At 38.5% G+C, this 27,685-nt stretch overlaps 1 protein-coding gene across 1 annotated transcript in view; it reads left to right on the plus strand.

Moving 5' to 3' along the window:
• THADA (thyroid adenoma associated) overlaps window positions 1–27,685 on the plus strand; it is a gene marked incomplete at its 3' end in the record, with an annotated part of 165,493 nt that overhangs the window by 128,505 nt on the left and 9,303 nt on the right. The window contains exons 32-35 of the mRNA XM_009579153.1: window positions 114–235; window positions 1,622–1,694; window positions 4,570–4,714; window positions 7,837–7,968. Coding sequence (XP_009577448.1) covers window positions 114–235; window positions 1,622–1,694; window positions 4,570–4,714; window positions 7,837–7,968 — 472 coding nt within the window. The remainder of the gene's footprint in view (window positions 1–113; window positions 236–1,621; window positions 1,695–4,569; window positions 4,715–7,836; window positions 7,969–27,685) is intronic.

The raw sequence follows: 27,685 nt of genomic DNA on the forward strand, positions 1-27,685 counted from the left end.
GAGGACTTTTGTGTTCTTGGAGTGGGGTTTAAGTCAGTGTTTTATTGATCTCAAATGCACACATTCATGTTGAGATTGTTTGTAAATTCTTTGTTTGTGAATTGTGTGTGCAGGTGCTGGAAATTCTTCATAATATGGATCTTAGAAATGTGCTTCCAAAGACTGAATGCTCTATAAAAATGAATCCAAATGAGCTCTTAACCTGGAGTTTAAACATTGTAGATATCTCCGACAGGTATGGTCTGTCATGCATGTTAAAATACTTACATTTAAAAACTTTAAATGTTGAAGCATTAATTTATTGGTTTTGGACTATCTGTTGATTTAAAAATCCATGTTTCAGAAAAGTGAGTGTGGCTTATTTGAATACAGAGAGCTCTTGATTAGAATTTTTCAGAGAAGTTAGACATGGATCTGAATTATTAAAAAAGCCCACAAGTCATACTGGCAAGCACCCTGTAAATGTCCAGTAATGCAGTTCCTGAAATAAGAAGTTGTTCCGGCTGTCAGATGACAGCCAGTGAGCATAGCGCTTCCTGAATGGTAATCGGGAAACACCATAATGCGTAGAATTGATGATCCAAACATACACTCATCCACTGTGAATCTGCCATCTGTCCTATCTTGGTTTATCTGTGGACAGTCTATAGAAAGAGTGACAGATCTGATTTCACTTGTTGGATTGGCAGAAATGGTTAACCCTAATCCTTAGGGTTAGCACTTCTTAATCAGACTGTAGAGTCAGCAGAAAGTGCTGAAAATTTGAAGCCAGTTTGTAGTTCGTACTGAATTAGAAGCTGTGTCCATCCATTCGTAACAGAATGGACAAACAGGGTTGAAGCATCCAGGCTCTAAGGGCAAGACCATCCTGTTTCTAATAGTCTCTTTTTTTAAGCCGTATAAACATTGCACCCCAGTGTTACCAATGTAGAATATTTATGGTATAGAGTGTAGAACAGCATTTTATAGCTGTGCACATTGCTGCTGATTTGCACTAAATTTTTTCAAGTTTAAATGATGATGTGGAGTGTTTATTTCTGGAATGAAATAAGATACTTGCGGTAAAATAACACTGACTGGTGCTGTTAGAGGGAAATAGCTGAAATAGCAGACCTTACTGCTCAGGTGTTGCCATTCCCTGCGGTGAGACCAGCCCTTCAGGAGCCATGGTGCCAAGTGTCATGTCCTTAGACCCTGCTGGGCAGTATGGAGGCTCGGGAGCCGGCAGTTGGCATATTCTGCACTAGTAACATTTCTAGCAGCTATAGAAGAGCTATTCCTGGAACTTAACACCAGCTTGAAGAAATGCTTTTGTTTATCGTTTAAAATGATGTCTGGTTTGTTTGACTTGACTTCCATTTTCAAATGTTTTTTTTCTATGGGAAGTGTGCAGATAGAAAACAAACACAAGAGAGGTGAAAGTAAGAGCATATTTCATTTGCATATCAACTAAAAACTTAACATCAAGATCTGTAATGTAAAAATTCTGAGTGCTCAGCTTGCGGAATACCCATTGGTGATAATCAGGAATGATTAAGAACTGGCTGTTTTTTTCCTAGAGGTGAAATGATGGCAGAAATAGCTGCTTTTTTTTGATATGTTCTTTACCTTGTTTTCTCAGCACTGAAGTTCAAAGCATAGCTCTCAAATTTGCCTCCAAGTTGGTTATCCATCTTTTGCAGGACCATCAGCAGGTAAGGGAAATGGAGCTGCTTAAGAGTGTTGCAATTCTGAGTTTTTGGTGATAGAAGTAACGTGGCTTCTTTTAGATAGAAGCCCCAAGCTTGTGTTTTCTTGTGCCATTGCACCTTTTCTGGCGTTATGTCTTCCGCTCTGAATACACTGCCACGTTCTGAAATGAAATGGCCATGAATATCATCTCAGTATATCCCTCTCAAAGTCATTTCGAGTTAAATACTTAAGTAAATTTTTCTGATGGATTAATTTCAACTTCTGAGAGCATCCAAAATAGTCACTATAATGTGGAAAGAAAAATGCCTATGGTGATTAACACATGTACTGAATCCAGTCCATTTACTAAAGTACAACTTTGTTGTGGTTTGTAATTGCTGGGGAGCCAGGAGGAGAGCAGATCCGAGGGGAAGGCAAGAAGCTGAAGCAGTGGTTGGGTGCAGTTCCCTTCCTCACTGTGTGCAGTATGACCTTGCCAAGTCTTAGCCTGAAATCACTGTCTGAGCACACCAGCTTGTCTGCATGGAGTTTCTCATGGAATTTGCTCTTAAAATTTGTTTTTAAAACACTAGAGTAAAAATAACCCTTGTAAAATTCAAGGCTCTGTATTCTCCGTTCCTCTTTATAGACTATTTAATTTAGATTTATACCAGCACAAATTACTGGCTCAGATGTCTTTTGATTTTAAATTGTCAGTCTGTGATGTCACGTATGTATGTGTAGAGCAGTGCTAAGGCAGCTTTTAATGCTAGGCCATTTTTTGTTGTTGTTTTCAAAGATACAAAAAACACTTAATGGATATTTAAAAATAGACAAAATTCTCATGATCTGTTTTAAAATGAAGATTTTTTTTTTTCCTTATGTAGTTGTTATTTTTTATAGAATGTGCAGCAGAATTTATTCATATTGTATGCTAATAATCTTGTCTCATGATTAAAAAAAAAAAAAAGGAAGCCACAGATTTGCATACAAGAATTGGGAACATAAATTATGATGTTAAATCTTTTTGTTTAAGAAAGGCAAAATGCAAGGTCTTCAAGTTATAAACATTAAAATAACCATATAAACGTGATTTCACAAATAGACGTGGAACATGTTATCGCTTTGAAGTTTTGTATTAATTTACAGAGAGGAATTAATGAAAAATGCTGTAACAATCTTAACTGTAGTATTGCTAAAACAAATTTCTCTGGTAAGCATGTAAATCATGGGAGATCTAAGACATCTGTACAGAGAGTGCCTTCTGTTTTATAAAAGACCAAGTACATCAGTTTTCCATCTAAATTCTTTCTTTGGGCTTGCATTCAGTATTTGCAGCTGTAGAAGGGATTGTTTCTCTTCCCTAAAGTAAAAATCAATTTCTGTCTTCCTAGATAGTCCATGTGTCTGTTGAAAATTTGAGTAACTGTAACATCTCGGGAGATTTATTTTTTTTAACCTGTTACAGAATCTGTAGGACATGCTCTGGCTCTGTCCCTTTGTGCAGTGCAGGTACGTGGCCACATACCATGCAGAATGAGGCAGATTATGACCGAGGTTTCGTTTATCCCTTAGTAAGTCCTCCTGCGCTTATCTGCCCTTTAACTCAAGTCACCTCTTCATTGGTTCTCTTCTTGTTTGGTTGTTCTTTTTTCACTTCCTTTAATTAAAAATAAGTAAAAAAGGAAAGAAGGGAGAAAAAAAAAAGAAGTTAGTTGCACATACCTCAAGTGTCTCAGGTTGAGCTGATGCTGCTTTTCCTGTTCTCCTGTGCATGAGGTCCCAATCTGTTTGGTTTTTTTTTTTCCTCTGGAGCTTCCTTCTAATTGCTGTAGTGCACGCTTGCTTGTGGCTGTGCCTGGATGCCACCTCCTGCAGTTTGCATATTCTGTTATCTAACCTGCGCTTGAGGCTTCTGCAGCTTGACTGACCCGCCGCCCTCCTGAGTGTGGCATTTGCAGGGGATCCCAGCTCTTTCTTTGTCACTTACGGAAGTTAGGACTTTCTCTTCCCAGTTACGGCCCAGCTGTCCCAATGGAGGTCAGAGTTGACAAGTCTTGGAAGTTTGAGTTTTGGGTAAAATGCACATTATTTCTTTCCACAAAAAATCTAGTAGCTGTCACTACATGTCGGGAAGAGTCGAAGCTTTGTCCCATTATTACTGAGCAGTAGTATTCCTAGCATATGTCTGAGGACTAAATATTTTCCAAAAAATGGCAACTGGATTTTATGTGAAACAGGAAATTTCTCTTTCCTGTTCTTTTTTCTAATTCTTCCGGTTTTAGGACAGTGACCTTTGCTGTGTATCAGCCAACATAGAGGTTCCTTCAGTGTTTTGAATGCACATGCTGTCAGAACCCAAGATACCTCAGCAGTCTTATTAAAAAAAATTCCATCTGCAGTATCTGCAGAGGAGGCAGATGGAGCTGCATTCACCCCTCTACCAAGCATTGTATCATTCTCAAAGCCTAAGATTGATGCTATGGTTCATATGCTTTTAGTTGTTTTTCCAGATATGTGTATTCTACTTGTAGGATGCTTCTGAGAATTGCTTCTCTTTGTTACAGTCCAGTATATTTGTCTTTGGCTTGCATGTTTAGAAGAACTGAGGACACATAGATATGCTTTGACTTGTGTGGTCACTGGTGAGTCTGGTGTGAAGGGACAGAGTGAGAGAATTGCCTATGAATTCTGCTCTGACTAAAAGAAAATCTCCCATCTTAACTATCTGTGACATAGTAAGCCAACTTTTGAATGGAATTCTGGGATTCACCACCTTGGGAAAAAAACCTGCATTTACTCATGAGTAGTATCCCTTCAGCAGTCCATAGTTTAATGTGATGGTGAGCGGTGACATCGGATTGTAAAGCATACTTCTCGCATCTTCTGTGCCTTCAGATTTCAGAAGAAGTCCTGAAAAAATGGGTTCAACTGGTAGTTTATTTTTGTGGAGATGAGCAACAGACAGAGATGCTGTTAGCAGCTGCTGAAGTTCTTAAAAGTATAACAACATTTATTCTGATCAATGAGAAGCTCATTCTTGGTGAGTAGTTTGAACATCAATTTTCTGGATCTTTTTAGAGGAAACCCATTAATACATGAATTAAAATGTATTGTACACATATATGTTTACACACAGTCAAAACATAATTACATCAAACACGGTATTTTGAAAATTATAATTGGATTTAATGTACTAAACAGACTTATTTAAATTCTGGTACAAAAAGCACATGTGCAGAGCCTCTTGCAATAACTCCGCAGAAGGGGAGCGTGAGATGCTGTTATGTCTCCAGGCCACTGTACATTGTGGTACAGATTTACTGGCTTGCAATTGCTCTCTGACTTGCATCTTTCTGAAATACTCTGTTGGTGATGTGGACATGCTTTTAGTTTAACACTGTGAGTGTAACAAAGCTGTGCTGGCTGAATGTTGAAATTAAAGGGCTCAGTCTAGAAATGAGAGACACGTTTTACTGTGAGAACGATTAATAATTGGGTCACATTATACCTCCCAGATACAATAATTTTTTTTAAGTTAACATTGGACTGTCTCTTTAGAAAACCAACAAACAAACAAAAAAACCCTACACAGCCTTATTCAACAATACATTACTGACTGAGAGGCAAAGCTGTGTGAAATTTTTTGGTCTGTTGTGCAGAAGACATTGGTTTTTTTCTACTAGCTTCCCCCCCCCCCTGCTTGGTGAACAGCGAGTAAGGGGATTTTGTGACTAAAGAGCCAGGAGATACGCAAAAATTGGTAGTGATAGATGATAAAGAAATCATTTTGCATCCTGAACAAGACAGTTGGCTTTAAATACTTAGTTTCTGTGGTATTTTATTCCAATGTAGTTATATAAATGTTTTTAGTTTGAGTAGCTTAAGTCCACTTACATGGACTGGATACAAATTTTTGTTAGACAAGAAGAATGGTAGTATTTCTTAAACTGTAGATAGTGGTGTTTTTAAAAAGTCAGCTATTTATTTTGAAATGCGTCTTTTAAGAGGTATTGATAACATTTAACAAAGCTAAATCTGCTATATGAGGTAGACGTTGTACTATTAAATGTTCATAGTGTCAACTCTGGAAATCCTGACCTCTGCCATCTACTTAAAGCTCTTAGTAGAACAGGCATTACCATTTTATATCAAATGAAGACGGGGAGGTATCAGAGTGAAAAACTCCCAAATGCTGTGCTTCTCGTCTGCTGCCATTTGGATCTGGTCCGAGGCTGATGGAGAACAGAGTTTCCTCTTTGATCTTGTCAGAACAGTTGCTGGTTTCCATGCCTTCCAATCGGGCAGATGTGAAGGTCTGAAACAGTAAATAGCAGCAGTTTGTATCCTGCTTAAAATTTTAACAAAACAAAGCAACATAACAAGCCAAATCACCACAGAAAAGCCCCCAGGGCCTCCGCAGGCAAACTATCTGAATCTGTTCTTTGCTCTGAAACTTGGGCCTGGGGAAGAAAGATGCAGTACTGACCCTCCATACTACCTAGAATTGTCGGTCTGGGGTTCTTCACAACTGTGAAATTGTCAAGTACTGCAATAAGTTTAACAAATCAAGGGCGTGATCTGGTGTTTAGTTGCAGTGATACAAACCTAGAATCATTCCCTTAAAGTTAAAGGGGTTATGCACATATAAACAGCTTTGACCTTTATGCCTCATTCTGCATCAGCTTGCTTGACCACATATAGTACAAAGTAGAAGTTAAAGAAAATTGTGGTTGTATGAAATGGAGTTGTAGTCATTCCCATAAGCTTCCTTTAAGTATGTTCATAAGAAGAAGAGGGTGAATGCCAATGTTCTGGATGACCCCATCATCTCTCCATCATGTTGCTTGAGGGTTCAGAAAAAGTCTTTCTGGAAAATCTGTTTGCAGACTTCCACCTTTCCTGGAGATATGGTAGAAACTTGTTTAGGTGGGAAAGCTGGCCATTGTACCTAGAAGGGAACAATTATTCTGCCTTAGCTGTGCCACTATAACATGATTGGGTGTGTCATGCTAGAAAAAAGCAACTTCTTTCTGAAATAATTATACTCCATGCTATTTCCACATAGGGAAGTTACATGAAATACAGGAATACTACTTCTGCCTGTGTTGTAAAGCCTCAAGCAATTCATTTTGGCCAAGCAGAGAAATACAATTAATTGTCTGGCTAGCCTTGTAATACAAATCTCTGATAGACCTGTTGATAACATGCTTGAAGAAAACCAGCGCAGCGATGAAGCACCAACTCCGTTGTTCTCTGTGATCACCAGAAAATAATACCTAACAGCTGGCTGCCTCTAAAAGAGACCTTCCAGTGGATTCCTTTAATGAGGATGCTCAATGAGAGCTGAAAAGTACCCACAGCCTTGTGACTTCAGCTAGTCATCCTTAGTGTGACACCACTAAATGGCACAAGGGTTTGCAAGTGGAGCATGGCTTGTGAGATGTGAATTGCCACTGGGGTGGTATGTGGAGTCTGCCTGTTTGGGGTTTACCAGATGAACACCTCCCTTGTGGTCATTATCTCTGATTAGTCTTAACTGTGTGCAGGTAATTATCCCATGGATTAAACCTGGCTTGCTTCCAACAGATAGTGGCAGGGCAGGTGAGTAGTGGGGTGGGGTGAGGTGGGTGTGGGAGAAGTAGGTGACAAGTAGATCCCTGGGAGGTGGAATTGTTTGCCGTTTCCTGCAGGGAACGGCATTCGTGGCCAGCACTACTGGCAGTATCTGAACAAAACTTGGTTTGGCAGCCCTTGCTCCAGGCAGACTGCAACAAAAAATCCGTGATCGCAGGGCGTTGGTCGATCTCCAGTGGCAAAACTTTTGCTGTTGCCAAGCAGGAATTCTGCAATCCTAGAACCTCTAGAAAATCCAGAGCACCCACGACTTAAAGTTGAACCCGGATTAAAAGAGGTCCCTTCTCTTAGCTGTTGCCCACTGTTTAAACCAAGCTCAGTCAACCACCTAGATAAAGTTCACACATGCTGAAAACATTTTGATCATATTGCCAGCTGTCTTCCCAGTGGTTTGCCACTGCATTTCTCCTGCCCATGTTTAAGTGTTTCACTGCATTTGTTGTGTTTAGGTGTGGAAACAGAGCTCTGTAACTTCTTTGAATGCATGTAAGAAGTAGAATTCTAATTTTTCTCCATAAATAAATATAGGACTGTCTGATACCCTTGCTATGTGGAAATGTGTGGTTCTACTGCTGCAGAATGAAGATTTGGTGGTAAGGGATGCTGCTGCTGAGGTTATACAAGTGGCACAGTCTGAAAAAAAGACGAGTAAAGGAACAGGTATGTTAACTTTTCTTTACTTTTAAATATTATTGGATACTTGGGAGACAAAAATATTTCTCTTCTCATCACAAACTTCTTGCTAACTGTAAAGTGATCCATGCATCTCTTATAAACACATACCATGGAAGATAACAGCAAGTATGATGTTTGACACCTACCATGGTTTATTATTTTGCCTTGACTGTTCTTGGTATAATTTGCATATGGTTACATGGGTATGTAAAAAAGACAACAGCAGTATTCAGCTTTATGGTTCTTGCTGTGATGAGTCAACTATCACATAATTTCACATTTTGAAAGTTCTTTAATATGAGCTTTGGTTTAATATAATGCAGTGGAAGACACTCTTTGAATCCCAGGTCATTATAATAGCCTGATCACAGAGAGATAGGAATGTGGGAAGCTCATTGATTCATTATTAGACCTTGAAATCCATTTAGATCCAGATCAACAAAGACAATTCTCAGCATACCCACAACGTGCTTTCGAGGATGTGGGCCTTTTTGTCTGCATGCCCTAGTTTACTCAACCCTATTAATTTTAAAATAGCCACAAAACTTGAGTAGGCTTAACTAATTAATGTGCTTCGCTTTGAGAGTCTTTGCTGACATATTCTTCCATGTGTTGTGAATAAATTAGAATTTGCTATGAAGCTCATCTCTCTCTGGTGGTCCCTACTGGTCTATGCTACTCAGTAACGCCTGTATACCAACTTGTCTGCAGTCAGTTCAAATTAGTCGGCCATCTCCATGTGAACTTCTGCTAGACTGGAGATAAAGCAGCTCTGTGGTTTCAAAAAAAAAAAAAAAGAAAAGGCAGTAAAAATGTATGTTTGCCACTACTGTAGACAGAAGTAGCCAGGAATGTGCTCATGTGGCACTGTTCAGGCACAGTGCCATGGGGTAGGAGAAGGTAAAAAGAGGGATGTGTTACGGACGGCTTTCATCTTCCTGCTAAACCCCACAGCTCTGATTCCAGCACTCTCATCACAGCTCTGGCAATTTATCTAGTCCCAGTTACAGCTGTCTTGAGTATCAAGAGGCTCTGCATGTGTGCCTCAGGTCCCTGACGCTGGCCTTTTGGGGGGCATCCTCAAATGTCTCAAGATGGTACTTTCTCTGGAAATAATACAATGCTGGATTTTCTCTCTGGCTTCTTGTATCTTTTCTCTTCTTCCTTGTTGTAGTCCTGTGCCAAGGGATATTGCCCTGTAACTGCATGAGGGCTCTGTCCTGCTAATTAATACTGAGGTCACATCAGTGCTTGCTGTTACGACTTATCACTTTGTAAAGCAGAAGTGGCCATAATTGAGGAAATAACATCGTAATTGTTTTTTATTTACTATGTTCCTAATTAGGATAGGGACCCCTTCCCCAAACTTATGTTAACCCCTTAGTTATACTTAGTTGTGCCTTCCTGTTCTTTCACTTAAACTGCTTTTAATGAAATCAGTGTCTTTCATCTGTGACTAGCAAAGAACGCTGCTTTTGAAAAGACAGAATCCAGTTTCTTTCCACCTCCATTTTACATTATTATTGTTTCTTCCTGTGATCTCTTTTTCCCCCCACTAAACTCCTTTCACTTTTTGTGCTTTGCTTTCTAGTTTTTGGGGGAGCAGGGCGAGGACTTTTGTCCCTGTGGCTTTTTTTACAACCAGATTAAAATAAGCTTACCTTTGAATGTTGTTCATTACTTCCATTTACCCCCTTTCTTTTCGTGTGCACATGAGAGTATGCAGTATGTTTGGGTCTGGGGTTTAGACATTTTATGGATCACCAGTGCTCTCTGTCCTGGCAATTTTTAAATTGCATTCCAATATCTACTTATTTTTTCTCAGTTTTCATACCATTAAAGTCTGCTCTTTCATCACAGCACTGATGTTAAAATATCTAAGCTGATACACTGAAATTCATTAGAAGCCATAAAACAGCTCTCTTTAAACCTTTCATATGATAACAAATTGCTGGATATCTTATGTTGACTGACTTTTCATTTCCATTATACGATGACAAATAAGTACTGTGGCCCAGCAGTTTTATCATGAGATCAGAAAGAAAGATGACTCAGGAGATCAGAAAGAGGAATGGATGTTTAGAAACCAATTTTCATGCATTCTGTAATTGTTCCAGTTTTATTTCATTGCCATTACCACTAACATGAGAGAGTAAAGAGACTAGTATAATTTCAGCTTCATTTGTGCATCAAAAAATTTTTATGTCCTAGTAGCCATTTTATTTCCAGAAATACTGCACTGTAGAAATAGGTTATGGTGTGTTTCACCTTTTACTGCTGTTAGTTTGCCATTCACAGCGTGGGAATGCTGCTCACAAAATCGAAGCATTGGACTTGCGAGAAACTTTGGCACTAGCATCATTATATCCACTCTTCACAAAATCTCTCTAGCTGTGTAGACAGTGTGTGAGGTAGTAGGCTGTAGCTGCCTACAGAGGAACTGTATTGTCGGCTTAGGGAATCAACACCTTCAGTTTCATTTATATGTGAGATCCAGAGGAATCCCTGATTATAGCCTGACAACTGCCCCTGCCCTTTGTGTATGATACAAGCTGGCATCTGGTTTTCCTGTGAAAGAATGGAGTATGAGAGGGTGTATACTTGTGTGTAACAGCCGGACCGAGACTGAATTTGTATTCTGCTTCAGCAGAGCAAGATGTGTGAAGTTGGACTGTTGTTAATAATAACAAAGTTATTTGCATAGATTGTTCATATAGTTGTTGTAGGACATTCTTCCTTTACATACATGTTGCTGAATAACAGTACAAATGTGTAGCAGTATGATAGTGTCAAATAATAGGTATTTTCAGGTCATTTATAGATGGTTAATCTGGAGGCAAATGATCCCGTCTATTAGTGTGGTTTCACTTCCAGTAACAGGTCCTATCTTGTGTAATTCTTTGAAATGTTATGTGAGCTCCTGGAAGAGAATATGAACTTGGTTTCTTGTTATTCCCTCATGGCTTTTAGTGAGGCCAAAACCCCCAATTTCTTCAAGTAAAGAATCCATGCAGCTTTGGATCACTCAAATTATGAGAGCGGTAACCTTGCAGAGTCTGAAATGCAGGGTAACAAACGTGATACAAGAACCCTGTGAAAACCGCAGCTCCCATTTTTGTTTGAAAGGAGAAAAGCTCAGAAGACCAAACACTGATACACAGCAGGGCTCCTATCCTTGCTGTAGCCTACCCTTCACCCCTCAAGAAAACCCCTACAAAACCTACTATTTTTTACAGAAGGCAGGGACTTCCACTGTTACCAGTAAAGTTCATTTTTAAAATTTCTTTTATTCATACCGAGAAGCTTGATTTAATTTTGTAATATGTGTAAAAGCTCATAATTAGGAGGGGAAGTTACTGAGGTTGGCTGATGGCAGTCATTTTCTGAGCAGAGCAGGTCAAACAGAATCCTATCTCACTAGAAAGGAGAAAACCTTTTGTTTTCCATGCTAAAAATACCAACTTAGCAGGTAGTTAGGGGTTTCCTAATAAATTGAACAATATAAACCCCATCTGTAACTCAAGGTATTGTATGTGCACTTTGTTGTTGTTTCCTCATGCATTGAGGTGTAAACTTCTGGGGGATTGTTTTATTCCTTTTAGTATGAGGGAGGGTACAGGAAGTATTGTATTCAGTGTAAATGTAGAATAGCTGCTTTGAAATCTAATTAAATTAGTGACCCATGGCTGTGTAAAGTCTAGACCTATTCACAGCAGCATTTCTTATCCAAGAGGGTTACTCCTTACAAGAAAGAAGATCATTTAAGTCAGGGAAATAGGAGTTTTCTTTTTCTACTGATGATTGCTTTACCGAATATCCTGAAATATTCAAGTAACTCAGTGCTAGAACAAAAACTGTATTTACTGGTGTCATTTTCCTCTATGGCTTTTTTTATTTAGAGAAGTGTTACCTTAAGTAAAGTTAGAAGCTTGTAGTATTAGAGAAGTTTGAATAAACTATTTTTTGCTATTATAGCTAAGCCAGTGCAATTCTATAAAATTCTATATAAAAAAATACCTTTAGTCAGCTTAACCTTTATGTTGGTAAGTTACCAAATTAACCTTAAATTGGTTTAAGAGCATTTTAGTGTTGTCAGCATTAGCACCAATTTAGCTGATTTTTAAAATTGAGCTGAATCAAGCTTAGAGCAATTAGATTCACAGACGTGAGTAACTCTTTTGAAAGTGCCTGAATGATTTAACAGCCTAAATATTCTTCTCGAGTATAATTTCAGCCTTTGGGAACCTTCTGCTACATTTATTGTGAAACAGCAGCATGGTATAGAGATGAGCAAGTTAGCTCATGGACTGGAAACTGTGTGGCTGCCCCACAAGCTAGATAAATGGCCCAGTCTGAGCACCACCATCACTGGATGTGTTCTAAGCATCTTTGAAAAATCAGTCCAATGTTGTTGTTAGTATTTCCCTTAGTTCTTGAGTAATTCTGAGAATAGGATTGGGATCATAAATGATGTAGTCAGTTTTGAACATACTGCTGATTTAATCCACTGGCCAAAAATTCAGATATATTAATCCTGTTCCTTCTGTTCCCATTTCACATGCTTAAGAAATAAGCAATAGATGATACTCCTGTGTCAGGAGTTTCTGAACAAAAGGCAATGCAAAGCTCTCTTCTCTTCTTTTAATGGTTTTTCCCTTCCTGATAGATTCTACTTTTTATCTTCAGAAAAAATAATCAGTGAAAATTACAAATGTCCTATTTTTTGATTCACCAGCAAAGAAACATTATTAGCTAGCCGGTTTAAAGAAGCTGACTCCCCCTTCTGAAGGGCATCCTCTTGGGAAGGGGGTGGCACTGTTCTACAGAGCAGATTGGCTTGAGATTCTTGTGAAAGTCTTCATTGCTGGGTATTGACCTGTGTTTTAGTGGCCCATAGTATCTCACCCCTGTCTTACTGTATCAGACTAAATGCATGTAGGAGCCTTTCAGCTACTTTTATTTTTCTTACTGACTAGAGAGTATAAATGTGAGTAAAGGGAGAAGTTAAAATGTGCTGCTTGCTGGGGGGGGAGAAAAAAATATCACTTAATTAGATGAAAGAGCTAAAACATTTTCAAGGTGACTTTGAATTCCTTTCTAGGCTTTAGCATTTGACTGAGTAGAACTTTTTTCTTTGTGAACCATGCTGTCTCCTTGGCATGAAGAAAAGCAAAGCTGCTTGTTTCTTGTGCCTCTGGTTTTTTTTTTCACACATCATGAATATAGAAGGTAAATTCGAAACAAACTTCTTCATTAATCTAGAGTAGGTGCCTCCTATTGTGAAGGTGTGTGCAAGAAGGCTTATTTGCATGGGATTTTTTGGGGTGGTTGTGGTGTAAGTAAGCCTTAGCAGAGGTAGGAAAGGAGAAGTTAAGAGAAGATCAGACTAAGTATATCAACATTTGAAAGAGACGAGGAGCAAAGAAATCCTACTTAGATTTATGTTTCTTGTTGCTATCCTCTCAAAATCTTCCTCGGTGAACCTAAAGCTGTGCAGAAGTTTTCATACATACGTGCCCTAAGAAGATCTAGTAAATCACTTGAGGGAGAGATAAGCGATAACACAGTCTGTGTGATGTTAATGCAGCACGATGGTCTGGCATTCATCATCAACACCACAGGTGATAGCAAATCATGGGTGACTGGCATGATCCCAAAACTTGTACCCCAAATGTCCTTTACAACTGATCCATGAAGTATTTCAGAACAAGTGACTTGGATTTAATCTGCTCCAGTTGCTAGTGAAACAGCTAAGAGTAAATGCTGGGCAAACCTAAAATGCTAAAAATACCATTGTCATTGGTGGTGTTCAGCTGCATGATAAAAGCATCCCACATATTGCACAGGAAACAGTAAAAAAGATATTTTATTTTAATTGTTGCCTCAAGTGCTTGTTGGCATTTGAAACTGTGTTTTCAAACTGCTCTTTGAACTACGTGCAAACTTTGGCCATGGCAAAAGAGCTTTTCTTCCACGTGTTTACCATTGGGTAAATGTGTTAAATAGATTCCTGAAGCATCAGTTCATCATCATGTTGAGTTAACCCTCCTCTCCCCAGACCTAACTCTTTACTTACAAAGTGCTAAGTCCGTGCTGTGGGATTGGAGCGGGAGGGTAACTGGAGGTTAGAACCCGTGCACCACTGCTGTGTGCAGTACGCAAGTTGTAAGTTGCTGTGTCTGTCTCTCTCGATGAAGCATATAAAGGAGGGATGCTAACAAGATGTTCAGAACTCTCCTTTTCATATGACTAACGTGTTCATCCTCTTGCCAAACTTGGGGACAGATTCACCATTTTTTGCTCTATTTCTGTGTTGGTGTAGCCTTCTAGTGAGGCAAATGGGAGGACTGCGGCGAGTAAAACAAGTGTCAGGTTACTCTGATCCTGGACAAAGATTAATGTGCAGGGTTCAGCTTTTCTCATGCACTGGATGACTTGCCCTGATGTTCCGGTTAGGCTAATAGACTTCTGAGGCCCCAAACAACTCCTTTAGTTGTGGCTCTTAAAACCAGTTCTGGCAGATGCCTGGCTTTGAGAAATAAATGGTAATTACCTGAACATAAACTAGGGAACTGCATGCATGCAAACTGTTTTGAGGATGCATTAACTGGAGTCTGTGGCAGGATCATAGGTGATAAATTTCCTTTTCTTGATTTAAGTCAGACTTGTGCATTTTCTTCTCTATTCTGAGATTTGAATTTCTTTTCTATTTAGAGATTTGATGGAGGGGTTACAAAAAGCATGAAGTCAGAACTTGTCTGCAGAAAGAGCTGTGCTGAAACTGCTGTCTGGAGCTCTTGCACTAGCCAGCCTGAAAATGGAGGTTGTTAGTGCGGTCAATGGTTACAGCTGCATACAAAAGATTGAACACCTTCAATCTGGATACATGACATCAACTGCTGTGGTGTGGAAAGTTAAGAGCTTCCCACAATTGGATTAATTTCAGGTCCTTTCTACTGCCCTGGGTAGGAAAAAACAGCAAATTGGAAATAGCATTTTAAAAGTACTTATTGCCATCCATGATATTTAAGCTACTTTGAGAGTCTTTTATAATTTTGGAATCTGTTGGTCAGAAAAATCTCCCCGTCAGATCTTGTGATATGCCACGGGTTGCTTGGGAACGGTCCAGAAATTCTCACAGCATCGTCTGGGTTACTAATGGAAAACTGCTAATCATGTTGGCCAAAATATGTTTATGTTCCTTGTATTGGGGACAAGAGGAAGGAAGGTTAATGAAATTTTTTTTCTGGGATCAGTTCCAGGATTTCTTCTGCTTCTTGATAACTGCATTCTGGTAACTAGATACACAGCTCACTAAAAAGAACTGGATTTCTAAACCTGCTATGAAAGAGGAGTGTTTTGAGCTGAATGTTAGGATATAAATGGGCGGTGGCATTTATCCAAATGGCCTTTAAGCAGTGGAAAGCAGAAAAGGCACATAGACAAGTCCCATCTAAGCAGAAGGAGAAAGTATGGTAAAGACACAATACAGTCAAAAGCAGAAGAAACTCACAGCACAGCAGAGCTGCTCCTGTTGCAGACCGAGATGATTTTCTACAAATGAAATTTATTTTTAAAAGATTGTGCACGGAGTCTATGTAATAGCCTATGTTAAAAGCAGTACTTCTTGCAGCCTCAGTGGAGAGGTGTAAAGTATGGCAGCAGTTTGCGGTATTATATTCAAACATGGTATAGGACTGTATTCAGAGACACTGTAAGGTGATGACATTTCTTCGGTTATATTAGATAAGGCATGTTGAGGACAGGAGGAAAGGTCAAACAGCTGCCTGTGTATTCTGAGAATCCTCTGAAGCAGGTCCTAGCGAGGGAGGCAGCGGGTGTGCTGCCGAGAATTACTAGAACACTCTGCGTGGTGAAGAGCACTAGATGTCACTGAAAAGTACTGTAAACCGTGGAAGGTTTACATCACCGATAACGTACTTACGCTATCTGTAATTGTAGGATCATATGTATAATAGGGCTCACAGAGAAAAAGGACAACATTCTCCTTAAAATGTTGAATGTTCAGCCTTCTGCTTAAGGGATCATACCTCTGGCTGCATCTTTTTTTCCCTTCCATGCTTTTAATGGTGAATACTTCCTTACGCACACGCACAGAGTAGGATTGATGCAGGGAGACAAATGTGTAATGAGATGACCATTTAAATCCTGGCGAACTAAATAGATGGTAAATACCTGTGCTAGTTGGTGACTACCTGATGACTATGGTGACCTTACATTTAGGAAGTTTGTTCCAGAAAGCACAATGACACGTGGTAGAGATTATGAAATACTTAGTGTGGCTAGAAGCTATAATTTGGGTTTTTTTACATTTGCTGTAATAGTTCTAAGGAGGTAACAATTACAAGTCAGTTGCAAGGATGAAAGAATTGAGGTCTAGGAGTGTAAATGAATTCATCTGGTCTCTCTGCTAGAATAAATTTTTCAGGAGCAGATTTGACCTGTAGCCTAGTCGTATCATATTTTTATGCTAATAGGTATATTTTGGGTCTTTGTAATAATATTTCTTTTATATCTGACAGTCTAATTTTATACCCTAAAAATATCTCGTATTGTTATGAAAACTTTTGGAAGCTCTGACTGGGAAGTAATTGAGGTCTTTTAGATTGCATATGTAGTATGATTGTTTCCTGGTTTAATGGTGACTCTTGAATAACGTTTAGCTGTTGTCCCTAGGTACAGAGGAAAAGTTGGCTGACAAAGGTAGAAAATCGGCTTAAATATTTTTGTTCAGAAAACTCTTTGGTAATTACCTGTGAGCTCAGGGACCCAACACTGAATATGTTGACTGCCTTTTTTTTTTTTTCTTTCTGATGCCAGTTCTTTTCTCTTTAGTCACAAAGCCAGCACAGAGGAAGGCTGTTTGCTATCCACAGCTTACCTACTAAACTTGGAGTCTTTGTGTCCGACTAAAATATTAATGAAGAACGATTTACTTGAAACCAAAGTGAATTCACACCCTCCTGCAGTTTTTTATGAAACTTCCTAAGCTTATGAAACCAGGTTTTCTGATAGATGCTGTAAAAGTGTTGTCCCTGATAGCCCTGTGCCCTTTTGATACAAGCAAAATAGCACCACTATTGATCTTCCTCTGCTTTTAAAACATTGCACTTTATTTCTGAGAGAGATCTATGGTATTTTAGTGTTTAAAAAACCCCAAATCTGTGTGTGTTTCTTTTATTGGTTTGCTTTTTACTCCTGGGTTAATTATAGAAAAAGCAAGTAGCAGTGTTAATTCTCTTCATTGAAAAAATAGTTTTGCAAGCCAGGCCAGTAAATGATGCAAAATCAGCGTCTCCAGGAGTAAACAAAAACTGAAGGACTGATCACATTCTTCTGAACAGAGCTATTTCGTGCTTTCTCTGATCGAGCTGAAACTGCAGAAGCGCTAGTGCTTTGGAACAAAAGTACTTTCTTCACAAAAGAGTGAAAGAATGTCAAGGAATGCCAGGTGAAAATAAATTGTATTATTGGCCCTACGTTGACTAGTTTTTACAGCTAGGTCATGAAGAGTTGTGGTTTTTTTTGTTGTTTTGGTTTCTTGTTTGTTTTTTGTAGCTGGCATTGTGCATTGCTAATTGTGGGCATGCTAAGAACCAACAAAAATGTTCAGCTTTTTAATCATATCTAGACTTCTGAAAATGATTTTTAACAGATATATTTAAGAGAGATATAATAGAGGTTCCATGATATACAAAGATTGCAGGACCTGGCCTACAATCTGTATGGCATTTTGCTATTGTATTCAGCTGTTGTTGTACCAAGGTTCAAATGTATTATTTGAATTAATGGACTCCAATTTTATTGGTTCGAAAAAGCTGAAATGAAAGTTGCAATAATAATGTTGTAGCTTGTCCTTCATCTATAAAAATGAAGTCTGGGCACAAATTGCATTGTTTTGCTGACCAGTTGCTGCAGTTCTCTAATTTTATTAATACTGCTCCTTCTGTTTCACTGCTGCTATGAAAGGGTAAAGCTGTCCCAAGAGATTTCTTTTTGAAAGACCAATGGCTACAGACGTAAGCAATTTGATATAGGGGACAGTTATTTTTAAAAAATTTTTTTAAGCTAGATTGTGTTGCAAAAAAGTCTGCCAAATGACAATGGAAAAGAAAGCCTGTTACTTTAAGAAGAATAGTTTAATGATTAGGAATTGGGAAAAGGGAATAGGGGAAAGAACAACACTGGAAGAATGAAAGGGAGTTGCATACAATTTAAAAGAAAAGAATTTCCTTTTATAGGGAGCTCATTTTCTCCTAGCATCCAACAGGGGCTAGACATGGTTGAAAATCAGGATATGGAAGTAGGTGTTAATTTATCAATTGTTCATTACCTGGCACAAGTGAAAGCTGGAACAAATGGGTTGCTATTCTAACTGGGACTGTGCACAAAAAGGCTTTAGTTACCCATAACCTGCAACTGCCCCCCTCCTCCTCAGATTGCTTAAGATGGAGAAGGTCAAATGAGGGAAAACAGTCCAAGTGAATGTGGCCCAGCATCTCTGATGTTTTTTGGTATCCTGAATATCAACTTCACATACAGTGGAGTTGAGAACCATATTCTAGGAGTTCTGATCTGAAAGATTTGGGAGAGCCCTGGGTGGGCACACTGCTACACAAATGACATTCTTTATAAAGGCTGAGATGGGATACCTACTGAAATCATGTGATGGGCTGGAAAGCTTGATAAATTTTACAAGTTTTCAATTAATTATTTCCATACCCTTGTTACTTCATAGCCCTAAATGTGCAAAACTTTAAAAGTCTATCTCAGTACTGTAGACGTCTAGTTGGTAAAATGTTCATATTTAACCTAAATATTTGAAAGTTAATTTAAATATCTATATTATACATAGCATATATTTTTGTATTCTTTCTAAGAAATGCATGTATAATGCTATGGGAAATAATAAATTTATTTTTTGTAAATGTTTTGCTTATGGAAAAACTCTAATCGACAGCTGTGGAGAATGAAGGTCTCTGTGTTTCAGCAGCAGAGATTGAACAGATATCAACGGTGCAAATTTCCTCTTGTTCTGCCCTTTGCGTCATAAGGTATCACTCTGCAAGAATGATACTGAAAACCTGCGCAGAGCCCTATGCAAAATATTTGTCCCATGCCCCATTTCAAGGCGTGCATGTAGGATGTTTATGTTTATTTGTAATGTCATCTTGCACTGAGAGGTATTTCACCAAGAATGAGGGGATAATAAATTTCTGCAAGCAGATTTTTGCACACAGAATTTCATTTGTGTATGTGTGGGAGGGAGTGAGGTAGGGAATATAAATACCTTTGCAAACTAACCTAAACCACCAGTTTGTTTTCATGCAAGTCAGCACTCGGCATTTTTAATGACCAAGATAGTACCTACCTGTGCCAGAGTCAAAGTGGCACCATAGAATAAAAGGTGTTTTTATTGTATTACCGATTCCCTGAGCCATAGCCTTCCCATTGATTTGGTTGCTTTAATTCGTGGTGTGTTGATGGGGGGGTGGAAAGCAGTTGTGGGACACAATGGACTCTTACTTCAAAACCTAAGATGTGTAAAACTCAATGTCTTTTTTTTTTTTTCTATAATCAGTTCCAAATGAGCTCTTACAAGGGGAACTCGGAACTGGTTTGGTTGAACAAATTGATTTCACATGCATGAGAAAGTCATGTTAAACATCCTTGGGAAGCCTAGAAATTTAAATTTCAAGAATTAGACTTTTTATAAAAAGCTTTTGATTTGTTAGATTTAGAGCAAGACTGTTGAAATCACTTTGAGGAGCAGAATTATTTATGGCAGTTGCTTACAGTACCAGTGTAATGCCACTTTCGCATGTTTTTAATTTTGTTCCTTTGCATGGTCTGTGCTGTGTTAATGATCACCTTGTCATGCTAGCAGTGGAAAACGGTTTTATAAATAATTCCCACTGGTAAGATGAAAGTGTTAACAGAAATACTTTAGTGAAGGCCTTGATTAACTTATACACTTGGCTTGATCACAGTGAAGGTTAGACTTACAATATCTTGTTACCAGGACTAATAAAACCCATTCATTTTTTCATGTACTATGTTAATTACCCTTTTACTTTCCCTCATGTGCAGACACACACAAGCTGATTTCATGTTTGTGTTGAAGACCACAGTTACACTTTGTAGACTTCTCCTTGCTGTACTTGTAAGTTCACACCCAAACAAAACCAACCTTCCCTAATTCCAAATCTATATATTGTATATTGTAATACTAGAACTTCAATACTGTAGATTGTTACACTTAGGTGCTCAACTTAACATACTTTTGCTGTAAACAGCAGAAGATAGATTTTTTTTTTTCTTTTCCTTTTTAATTTCCTCATACTTGCTGAAAGTCTCAGTCTAATGTACAGGCATTAAGAAGCTCAACTAAGAATTAAATTTCCAGAATGTCTTTCCTCTTTAATTCAAATTCCCCAAATGTAAATTACTCATGTAAATCACCATATCGCAATATAGTATATTAGCATCCCATATTCCATCACCACCGCCTCTCAGAAACATCAGGAAAACTGGTATCTCCTATGTTCTCTGAAGGCTGGTAGCAGCAGGATCAAATAAACTTGTGTTAATGAGCAAGTCAAGGGTCTTTAAGAAAAGATGTTCCCAATATTGATTTCCTTCTTCTAAAGCAATGTGTGTTGGGTAGATCAGTTTAATTAGGCAAGATCATACTGAGATGGGAAACAGTCTCTCAGGTTATATTCTGAGTATAGAGGACTTGGTTCTTTGGAGCAAATGACTTCACACTCCCCTAATGCAAGGTTGGTGCAGACCTTGGAGTGCAAATACAGTGGGGTGTAAGGAGAGCCTAGGGATAAAGGGATCTCAGGATGAAATAGTAGTTACATACACAAACTGAATTCTGTCCTCTGCTGGACTGTAGAACACATTAGTGGTTTCATTTCAAATTCATAGAAGTAGTAGAGGCAATATAGGCAGCCCCTGCTTGTTAGCTGCCTTCTTTTGCAATGTGTTCTAATTTTTGGCATGGTTATCTATCTCTGTGACACTGTGGAAGGCAGTCAGAGAGTAAAGGTAAGTAAGTCCTCCAAATTTTATGTGAATCAGTTGATTAGTTGTGAAGGCTCAACTAGTGCCATCCATGGCAGGGTGAAGTAGAATATGGCCTTTCCTGAAGCAAACTCATTTGAAACATTCTGATTGAAAAATAAGATGTTAAAGACAAAAAGAGTCGTTATGTTAAAGACACATATGTCTATGTTAAAGACATATGCCAGTGTGGAGTGTAACTGCAAATGTCATTACTTATATAAAAGAAAAAGGGAAAAAATTTCCTTGAGCAGTGAAATGAAGGGAGCTTGTTTTTTTCATGGATTTGTTTTGCAGATAAGTGGATTTTCTCATCTCTGATGACTGAAGTTTCAGCCTTTCACTAGGCAGGACAGTAATAGGGTCTCTTTTTTTTACCCAGCTGGCCTGTTTCATAGAAACAAGACTTAATATTTTTGGATTCCCTTATCCTTTTTGTCAGACTGGATTGAAATTGTACAGCTGGTTCAGAAGTTGTGGTGGGAAACACATACACAGAAGCATGCCTGCTGATTTCCTTATTTTGTTAAAAAATGGGACAAAAATCCCTTTGATGTTGTTTATTCTTGTAGATTGCCATTCTGATCGAATAAAATATACCAGAGCTGTTATTCTTTTCTGTGCAGAGTGTTCCCTTCATCTCTACCTGCCCTCCCACTTCATCCTTCGAGTTTCTTGCACCTTTTCAACAGACCTTGAATTGACTTCTGTAAACTTACTGCCTTCTGCTTTTCTATCTCCATCTTCTCTTTATAAATTGTTTTGTAAATTAAATTAATTGTGTGAACTGTATATTTTTATAAGGAGGGTTGATGGTCTGTTGCTAGGATTGCCCAACACTTCTCATCATGAAATCCTGTTTTTCAGCTACGTGTGTTAATCCTTACTAGTTGGTACTGAGATTTTTCCATACTGTGAGTATTTTTTTTTTTTACTGTAATTATTTGGTTTTATTACAATAGACATGATTCTACATAGGAAATTAGGGGTAAATGCTATCTTTACGCAGGCTATGAAAAAAAATTGAAGGCCTTTTCTTTGAAGGCTGTTATACATGTATGCTTTGGAGCAAGATATTTTTGGTAAAATATGTACAAATTTGGCTGAGAAATAGGACTATAAAATGCTATACTTTTCATATATATTCAATAGAGACTGAAAAGAACCTAAAAGCTAAAACATCAGAAGATTTTTGTGTTCACTAAGCAGCTTAAATTTCTCTGCTCCTGAAACGCTTACCTGCGTTCCCAGCAGGGCTACTGAGGATGCTCCGTGCCGGGAACGCGGTGCCTCAGAAGGACTCTGCAGCCGTGGCTGTGGGCAGCTCTGGGCCAGGCTGCGTTTAGGCATTTGAAATGAAAACTCCTGTGGTTTCAGTAATACCTGCGGGTCGTCAGCAAAATGGGGAGGAATGAGCCATCAGTTCTGGTTAGGGAAGGGGAAAAAAGCTAAATCAGAAAAATTCAGTGGACTGCTGAAAGAGTCAAGCTGAACCATTGAGAGTTTGGGACTGAGATGATGCTCAGACTGGTTAGGGGAGGAGACTTTCTCTTGCCAGTGTGAGAGGAGGACATAAAGGAGGAGAAAGATCTTTGATGAAAGTTGTGGCAAGAGGGAGACTGAACTGGGTCCAAAAGAGGAAGAATGTGGGGAAGACGCAGAATTAACAAAGGAGATAAAAGGGGAACTTTTCTGCATTTTGGGAGACAGTGTGACTGAAGGTAGTTGTGAGGCAGAGCGTCAAACCCAGAGCTTAACTCGTCAAGGTAATTAGACCTGTGTTGAGATACTGTGGGGTCTGGTGACTGGGACTAGGTAGAAGACACTGGAACAGTGCTGTGGGGTATACCTCCCATCTCCAGTGATGCTACCACTTCCTATTATTCCATTAGTTTCAAGTGGCAGATGCCTGAGTGGTCAGCCTTGTGGCTCCACTGTCTCTCTGACTCATGGGCTTCAATATAATGTCACGTTATTTGGGTAAGGTATAGATTTCTTTTTCTTTTTTGAAATTTGGAAAATTACACATATACATTGCCATCTTCCCCATCCCCCCTTTCCCCACACTAAGAATATTTGTAAGATTGCAAGGCCAAGTATCCAAAAATGCAGAAACACAACTTTAATTCAGCCTTGCTGTGCTGCATGTATTAAGAATCAAGGAATAGCTACACTATCACTGTTTGGGTTTTTTACAGTTGTTCTTTTATAATTCAATAGACAAGACGTTTTCTCTGATGATGAATCAGGAACATAAAGTATAGGAAACGATCATCTCCAACAGTATTCCCTCAGTTGCAAAACTGAAGTGATAGTAAGACCAGGATCGCAAGAAGGGACATGCCAAAGCCATTTAGTGTTGCTCTTGTGATTTGCATTCTATCCCTGCCTCTCCCAGAGAGCTGATTTGTGCAGGTAAGCAAGTCACACCAACCAGAGTTTGGAAAGGAGGTTAAGGAGGCTGCTAGTTTGCTGAGTGCTTAGCTAGATACCTTGGAAGCATGATTTGCAGGAGTTCAGAGCACATACAGCTGAAGCCAGGTGAAGTGCATTTTGAATATTAAAGCCTTATGGGATACTGACTACTCAGTGAAACAGGTCATAATGTCTCAGATAAGACATCTAAAATCAGTCAAGATTTTTTAATCTTCATGGCTGTCTACTCTGCCTGGGGAATAGATAGTGCCGTTTCTTCTTTCTGTGGACATCGCATAAATGCAGGTGATTTGTGAAGCACTCCATATCATCATGAGTGACTGAGAGTCACAGGTTACTTAGCCATTCTGTCTTCCTTACCCGTTTAGAATATTTTGGAATATTTGGAATAAGAAAGGTTCAAAGCCATGTATTAAATGTGGAGAGAATAGAAAGAGAGGTTTCTTCCCATTGACTGGAAGTCCCTGGTGGTGTGTAGTTCATGACTGTATTAATAATGTAAGACACAAATGTTTTCACTTTTGTGGTATCTTGTGCAAGGAGCACTTATATTCAGGACATCAGTATATTGGGGCGAACACTCACAGCACTGTCTTAGTTCTTTCTCAGTTGAAGAGAGACAAACCAATTCCTCAAAGGACTTTGAAGGAAATGGAAAAGACAAATGTAAAATCTGTATTAGACAAGTACATTGGTATCTATGTTAGACTTTCCATTGAAGAACGCTGATTACTGATCGAATAGTATTTATCAAAGAGTCTGTCTATATATTCACATTATATGCAAGAGTAAGCAGCTTCTACTCCTCCCATAAATTTACTTGGAAGAAGGCCTCAAAGTAATTCATACAAATCGTGTTATTATTTGCTGATCCACCAGAGCGTGCCAAGGCCTCCAAAATGGTGCTGTGTCTGATGCAGATGAAGTTGCAGGTAGCGACCACCCCACAGATGTCTGGGATAGAGACATACCATCCAAATCACTTGGACCCTGATAGAGGATGCCCTGATGACAGGTAGAAGTTTCCTAGCAAGTCTTGACCCAGCTGTTTCTCATTCAGATGACAGTTGTACGGAAATGCCAGAGCCTTAGGTGTTTTGGTAAGAGAGATAAGTAAGCCAGAGGATTTCCAAAGAGGTGTGGACCTGCCCATGTAAAGGGAAATGCTGTGGGTGCAAAATCCAGAAGTCACCTAGGAGGCAAGAGCTGTGTGAAAGAAAAAGGAGATGAGTTTCTTGCTTTAATGTGAAATGTGAACATGATCTTGGGAAGAAATAGTGAGTCCTGATAATAGAAATGCCTCAGCCACACTAGGGTGATTAGGATCTACTACTTTTGATAGTAGAGAAGTGAGGAATATGTATGCTTCATCTCATTTCAGAGTATTTCTGAAAGAAAGTCCAGAAACCAACTCACTCTCAAGTGAAATCATTGGTGCATCTTCTTCCTGTTGTGAAGAGCAAATGGACTGAAAATGCTCTTGAAAAATTTTTCTGAGATAGGTATGTTCCATTCAGGATTGAGACATGTGGCTGTGCTTAATTTATCTGTTAAACACCTGCAGGAGAACTGCCCCTAAGTGATCTGTAATCACTGAATTGTTGAATAGGAGGTCCCTGGCAGGACCTGGCTGTCTAGACCACAGCTCGAGAGTCAGGCTGACATTTTTCATCGGTATGTCAGAAAAACCGTGTAACAACAGATCATAAGCTACGCTGCATCAAAAGCAACTTGGAACAGGCGTTGGAAGGCATTTGGATCTTGACAGGGAAAGAAAGAACATCCTCTCAGTCATTTGTTACTAACGCACTTGCAGTGTGAATATTTTGTGGTTCTGGCAGTTTCTAACATTACAGTGTGTTTGCAAACGTAATGGTATTTTTATGGCATTGTGTATCTGTGTATGTATAGCCAGCAAAAAGATAAAAATAACATAAGCTATTCTTTACACACAAGTTTCATCCCTTGGTCTGTCTTACTCATTCATCATCTATCTGGGCTATATTGGAAGCTTTTGATGGAAGGTGGTTTTTTTTTTTCATCAAGTGTTCATATAGCAAACAGCTTCTGTGAGGTTTTGCACTTTATGATCTTACGTGCTGAGATAATGGGTTTAGAGAATTGGCCAGTATAGAAGCTGACAATATATCATGAACCTTTTTGACATAAATTATTATACAAAAGATTTATGGCACTTTCCATAAGAACAATTTTATAGTAATTTTATTTCAAATGTCGCCCTTTTTTAATAAGTAATACGAAACAAAGATAAATATAAATCATCTTAAAAACAATCTCTCCCCGATATATTTCATTATAAGGTATCAGAACAGATACGAAGAGAGTTGCTGAGGTTCCCAACTTGCTTTTTGCTATCCTGCTCAAAAATACCTGCATTCAGTAAGTCGCACATACACCTGCATCAGATGTTTTGTAGTAAGTTAGCACGTGTCTTGTCTACTCAGATGTGCTCAATAGCCACAGCTTGCAGGAATCTGCAACTCTGCATTGTCCCACCCTTTAGAGCAGAACTGCTGGAAGAAGGATGAGACATACCAATGTAAACTAATGTTCAGGAGAAAACGTAGAACAAGATCAAAGCATATTGTAACCTAAGTGGTCTTGAGTTATTCAAATTTTTATATGTTTATTAGAAAATTTTCCAGTAATCTAAAATTACTCTAAATTCCAGTAATTCAAAACTGAAGAGTGTGCTTAGCAGTTGTCACCAGCTGCGACAAACACACATCTAGAACAAGGATTATAGTACCAAAAAAATTAAGTATAGTGTTGCATCAGTACTCGTATAGAAATACATAGCATTTTTATGCCTGTATTTGTGTCTTGCAAAAAATTCCACCAACATGCATTTAGTAATTCAGATCACTTGGTTTAATTAAAGAAAAAGGAACATTGAAACTTATAATTGTCTTAGCACGATTTATTGGTACTTGTTAAAATCAGTGGCTTTTGCAATGGGAACTTTATATTACTTACTTCTTTTTAAAGAATTGCATTATATAAGAATGTGTAATCACTGTGAGTTCTTACTTTGCATTCCCAAATTTATTTTGACACCTTACAAGTTGTTCTCAGCCCACTTATACGTTAAATCATCACATGGATGAAGGAACTGTTTGCTTTGTAGAATACAATGCCACTAATTAAAGTTGAAAGTGAATGGACTGAATTAGAATCAGCTCATCCATCAAAGACTGGCTACTGATTATTTACTGACAGCGCTTCATTTAGCTCTATTAATTACACAGTGGCACTGTTATGTAAAGGTTATGAGTTGTTATACTTTTGAAAATTAAGAAATAATACATGAAAAATAATTGTACGTGCTCAGCGCTGGAGTCTGAAAGCAGTAAAAGTTAAATGGAGTGTTCATGTGAATAATCTATTACATGTTTTTTCTTACTGGCGTTTTAATTGCAAGTGAGTAAACAGTACAGCAGCTTACACATCTTGATAGGCTCCTTACGCAAGCTGTGATGGTCGTGGCTATGACTCCATAGCATTGAAGGAAAGCCTGCCTTTCTATGACTGCTTTAAAAATAGCTTTTACATATTTGAGTGTTCTGCCCAAAATATATTGGTTTTCAAGTATTGTGTGGGGAGAAGAATTTTGTGTACAGTCTTCTATATTGATTACCCACCCTTTCCTTATTCCTTTATCTCTTAAATAACAAACCTTTCACCACCATTCTGCAGATACTACTCTAAAATCCCAGCTATGATACAGAGATAAATTTGTCTCCTGTGTTCCTACAGGAGAGCTGTAATATATATCTCATTCACATTTGGTAATCTTCATCAGTGCTAAGCAAAAAGTTCCTTAGTTGGAACATGCCAGTAACAAGAGGCTTCGGTCATGTATTTAGTTCTAGTGATACTAATTTTGAAACTGTGAGTATTTATCTTCATTTTTCCAATAAATACGTAGTTTGAGTTAAAAAACATACTCACATACTCATTGGCAATGTTTTAAACAATTAGCTGAATAATATTATTTTTTACCTTTTCAAAAGGAAAAGCATTATTTCTGTGGGTTTATGCAGGGGGTATTGGTTTTTTGCAGTTTAAATGAGAACATGGCTTTGGGGGGGAGGTTCTGTAAAAGCGGTAATGCAAGTGGTAAAGTCCAAATGCTCATTTCCTCTGAAAGATC

Source organism: Fulmarus glacialis, unplaced genomic scaffold (assembly GCF_000690835.1).
Source record: "Fulmarus glacialis isolate BGI_N327 unplaced genomic scaffold, ASM69083v1 scaffold3696, whole genome shotgun sequence".
Classification (NCBI taxonomy): domain Eukaryota; kingdom Metazoa; phylum Chordata; class Aves; order Procellariiformes; family Procellariidae; genus Fulmarus; species Fulmarus glacialis.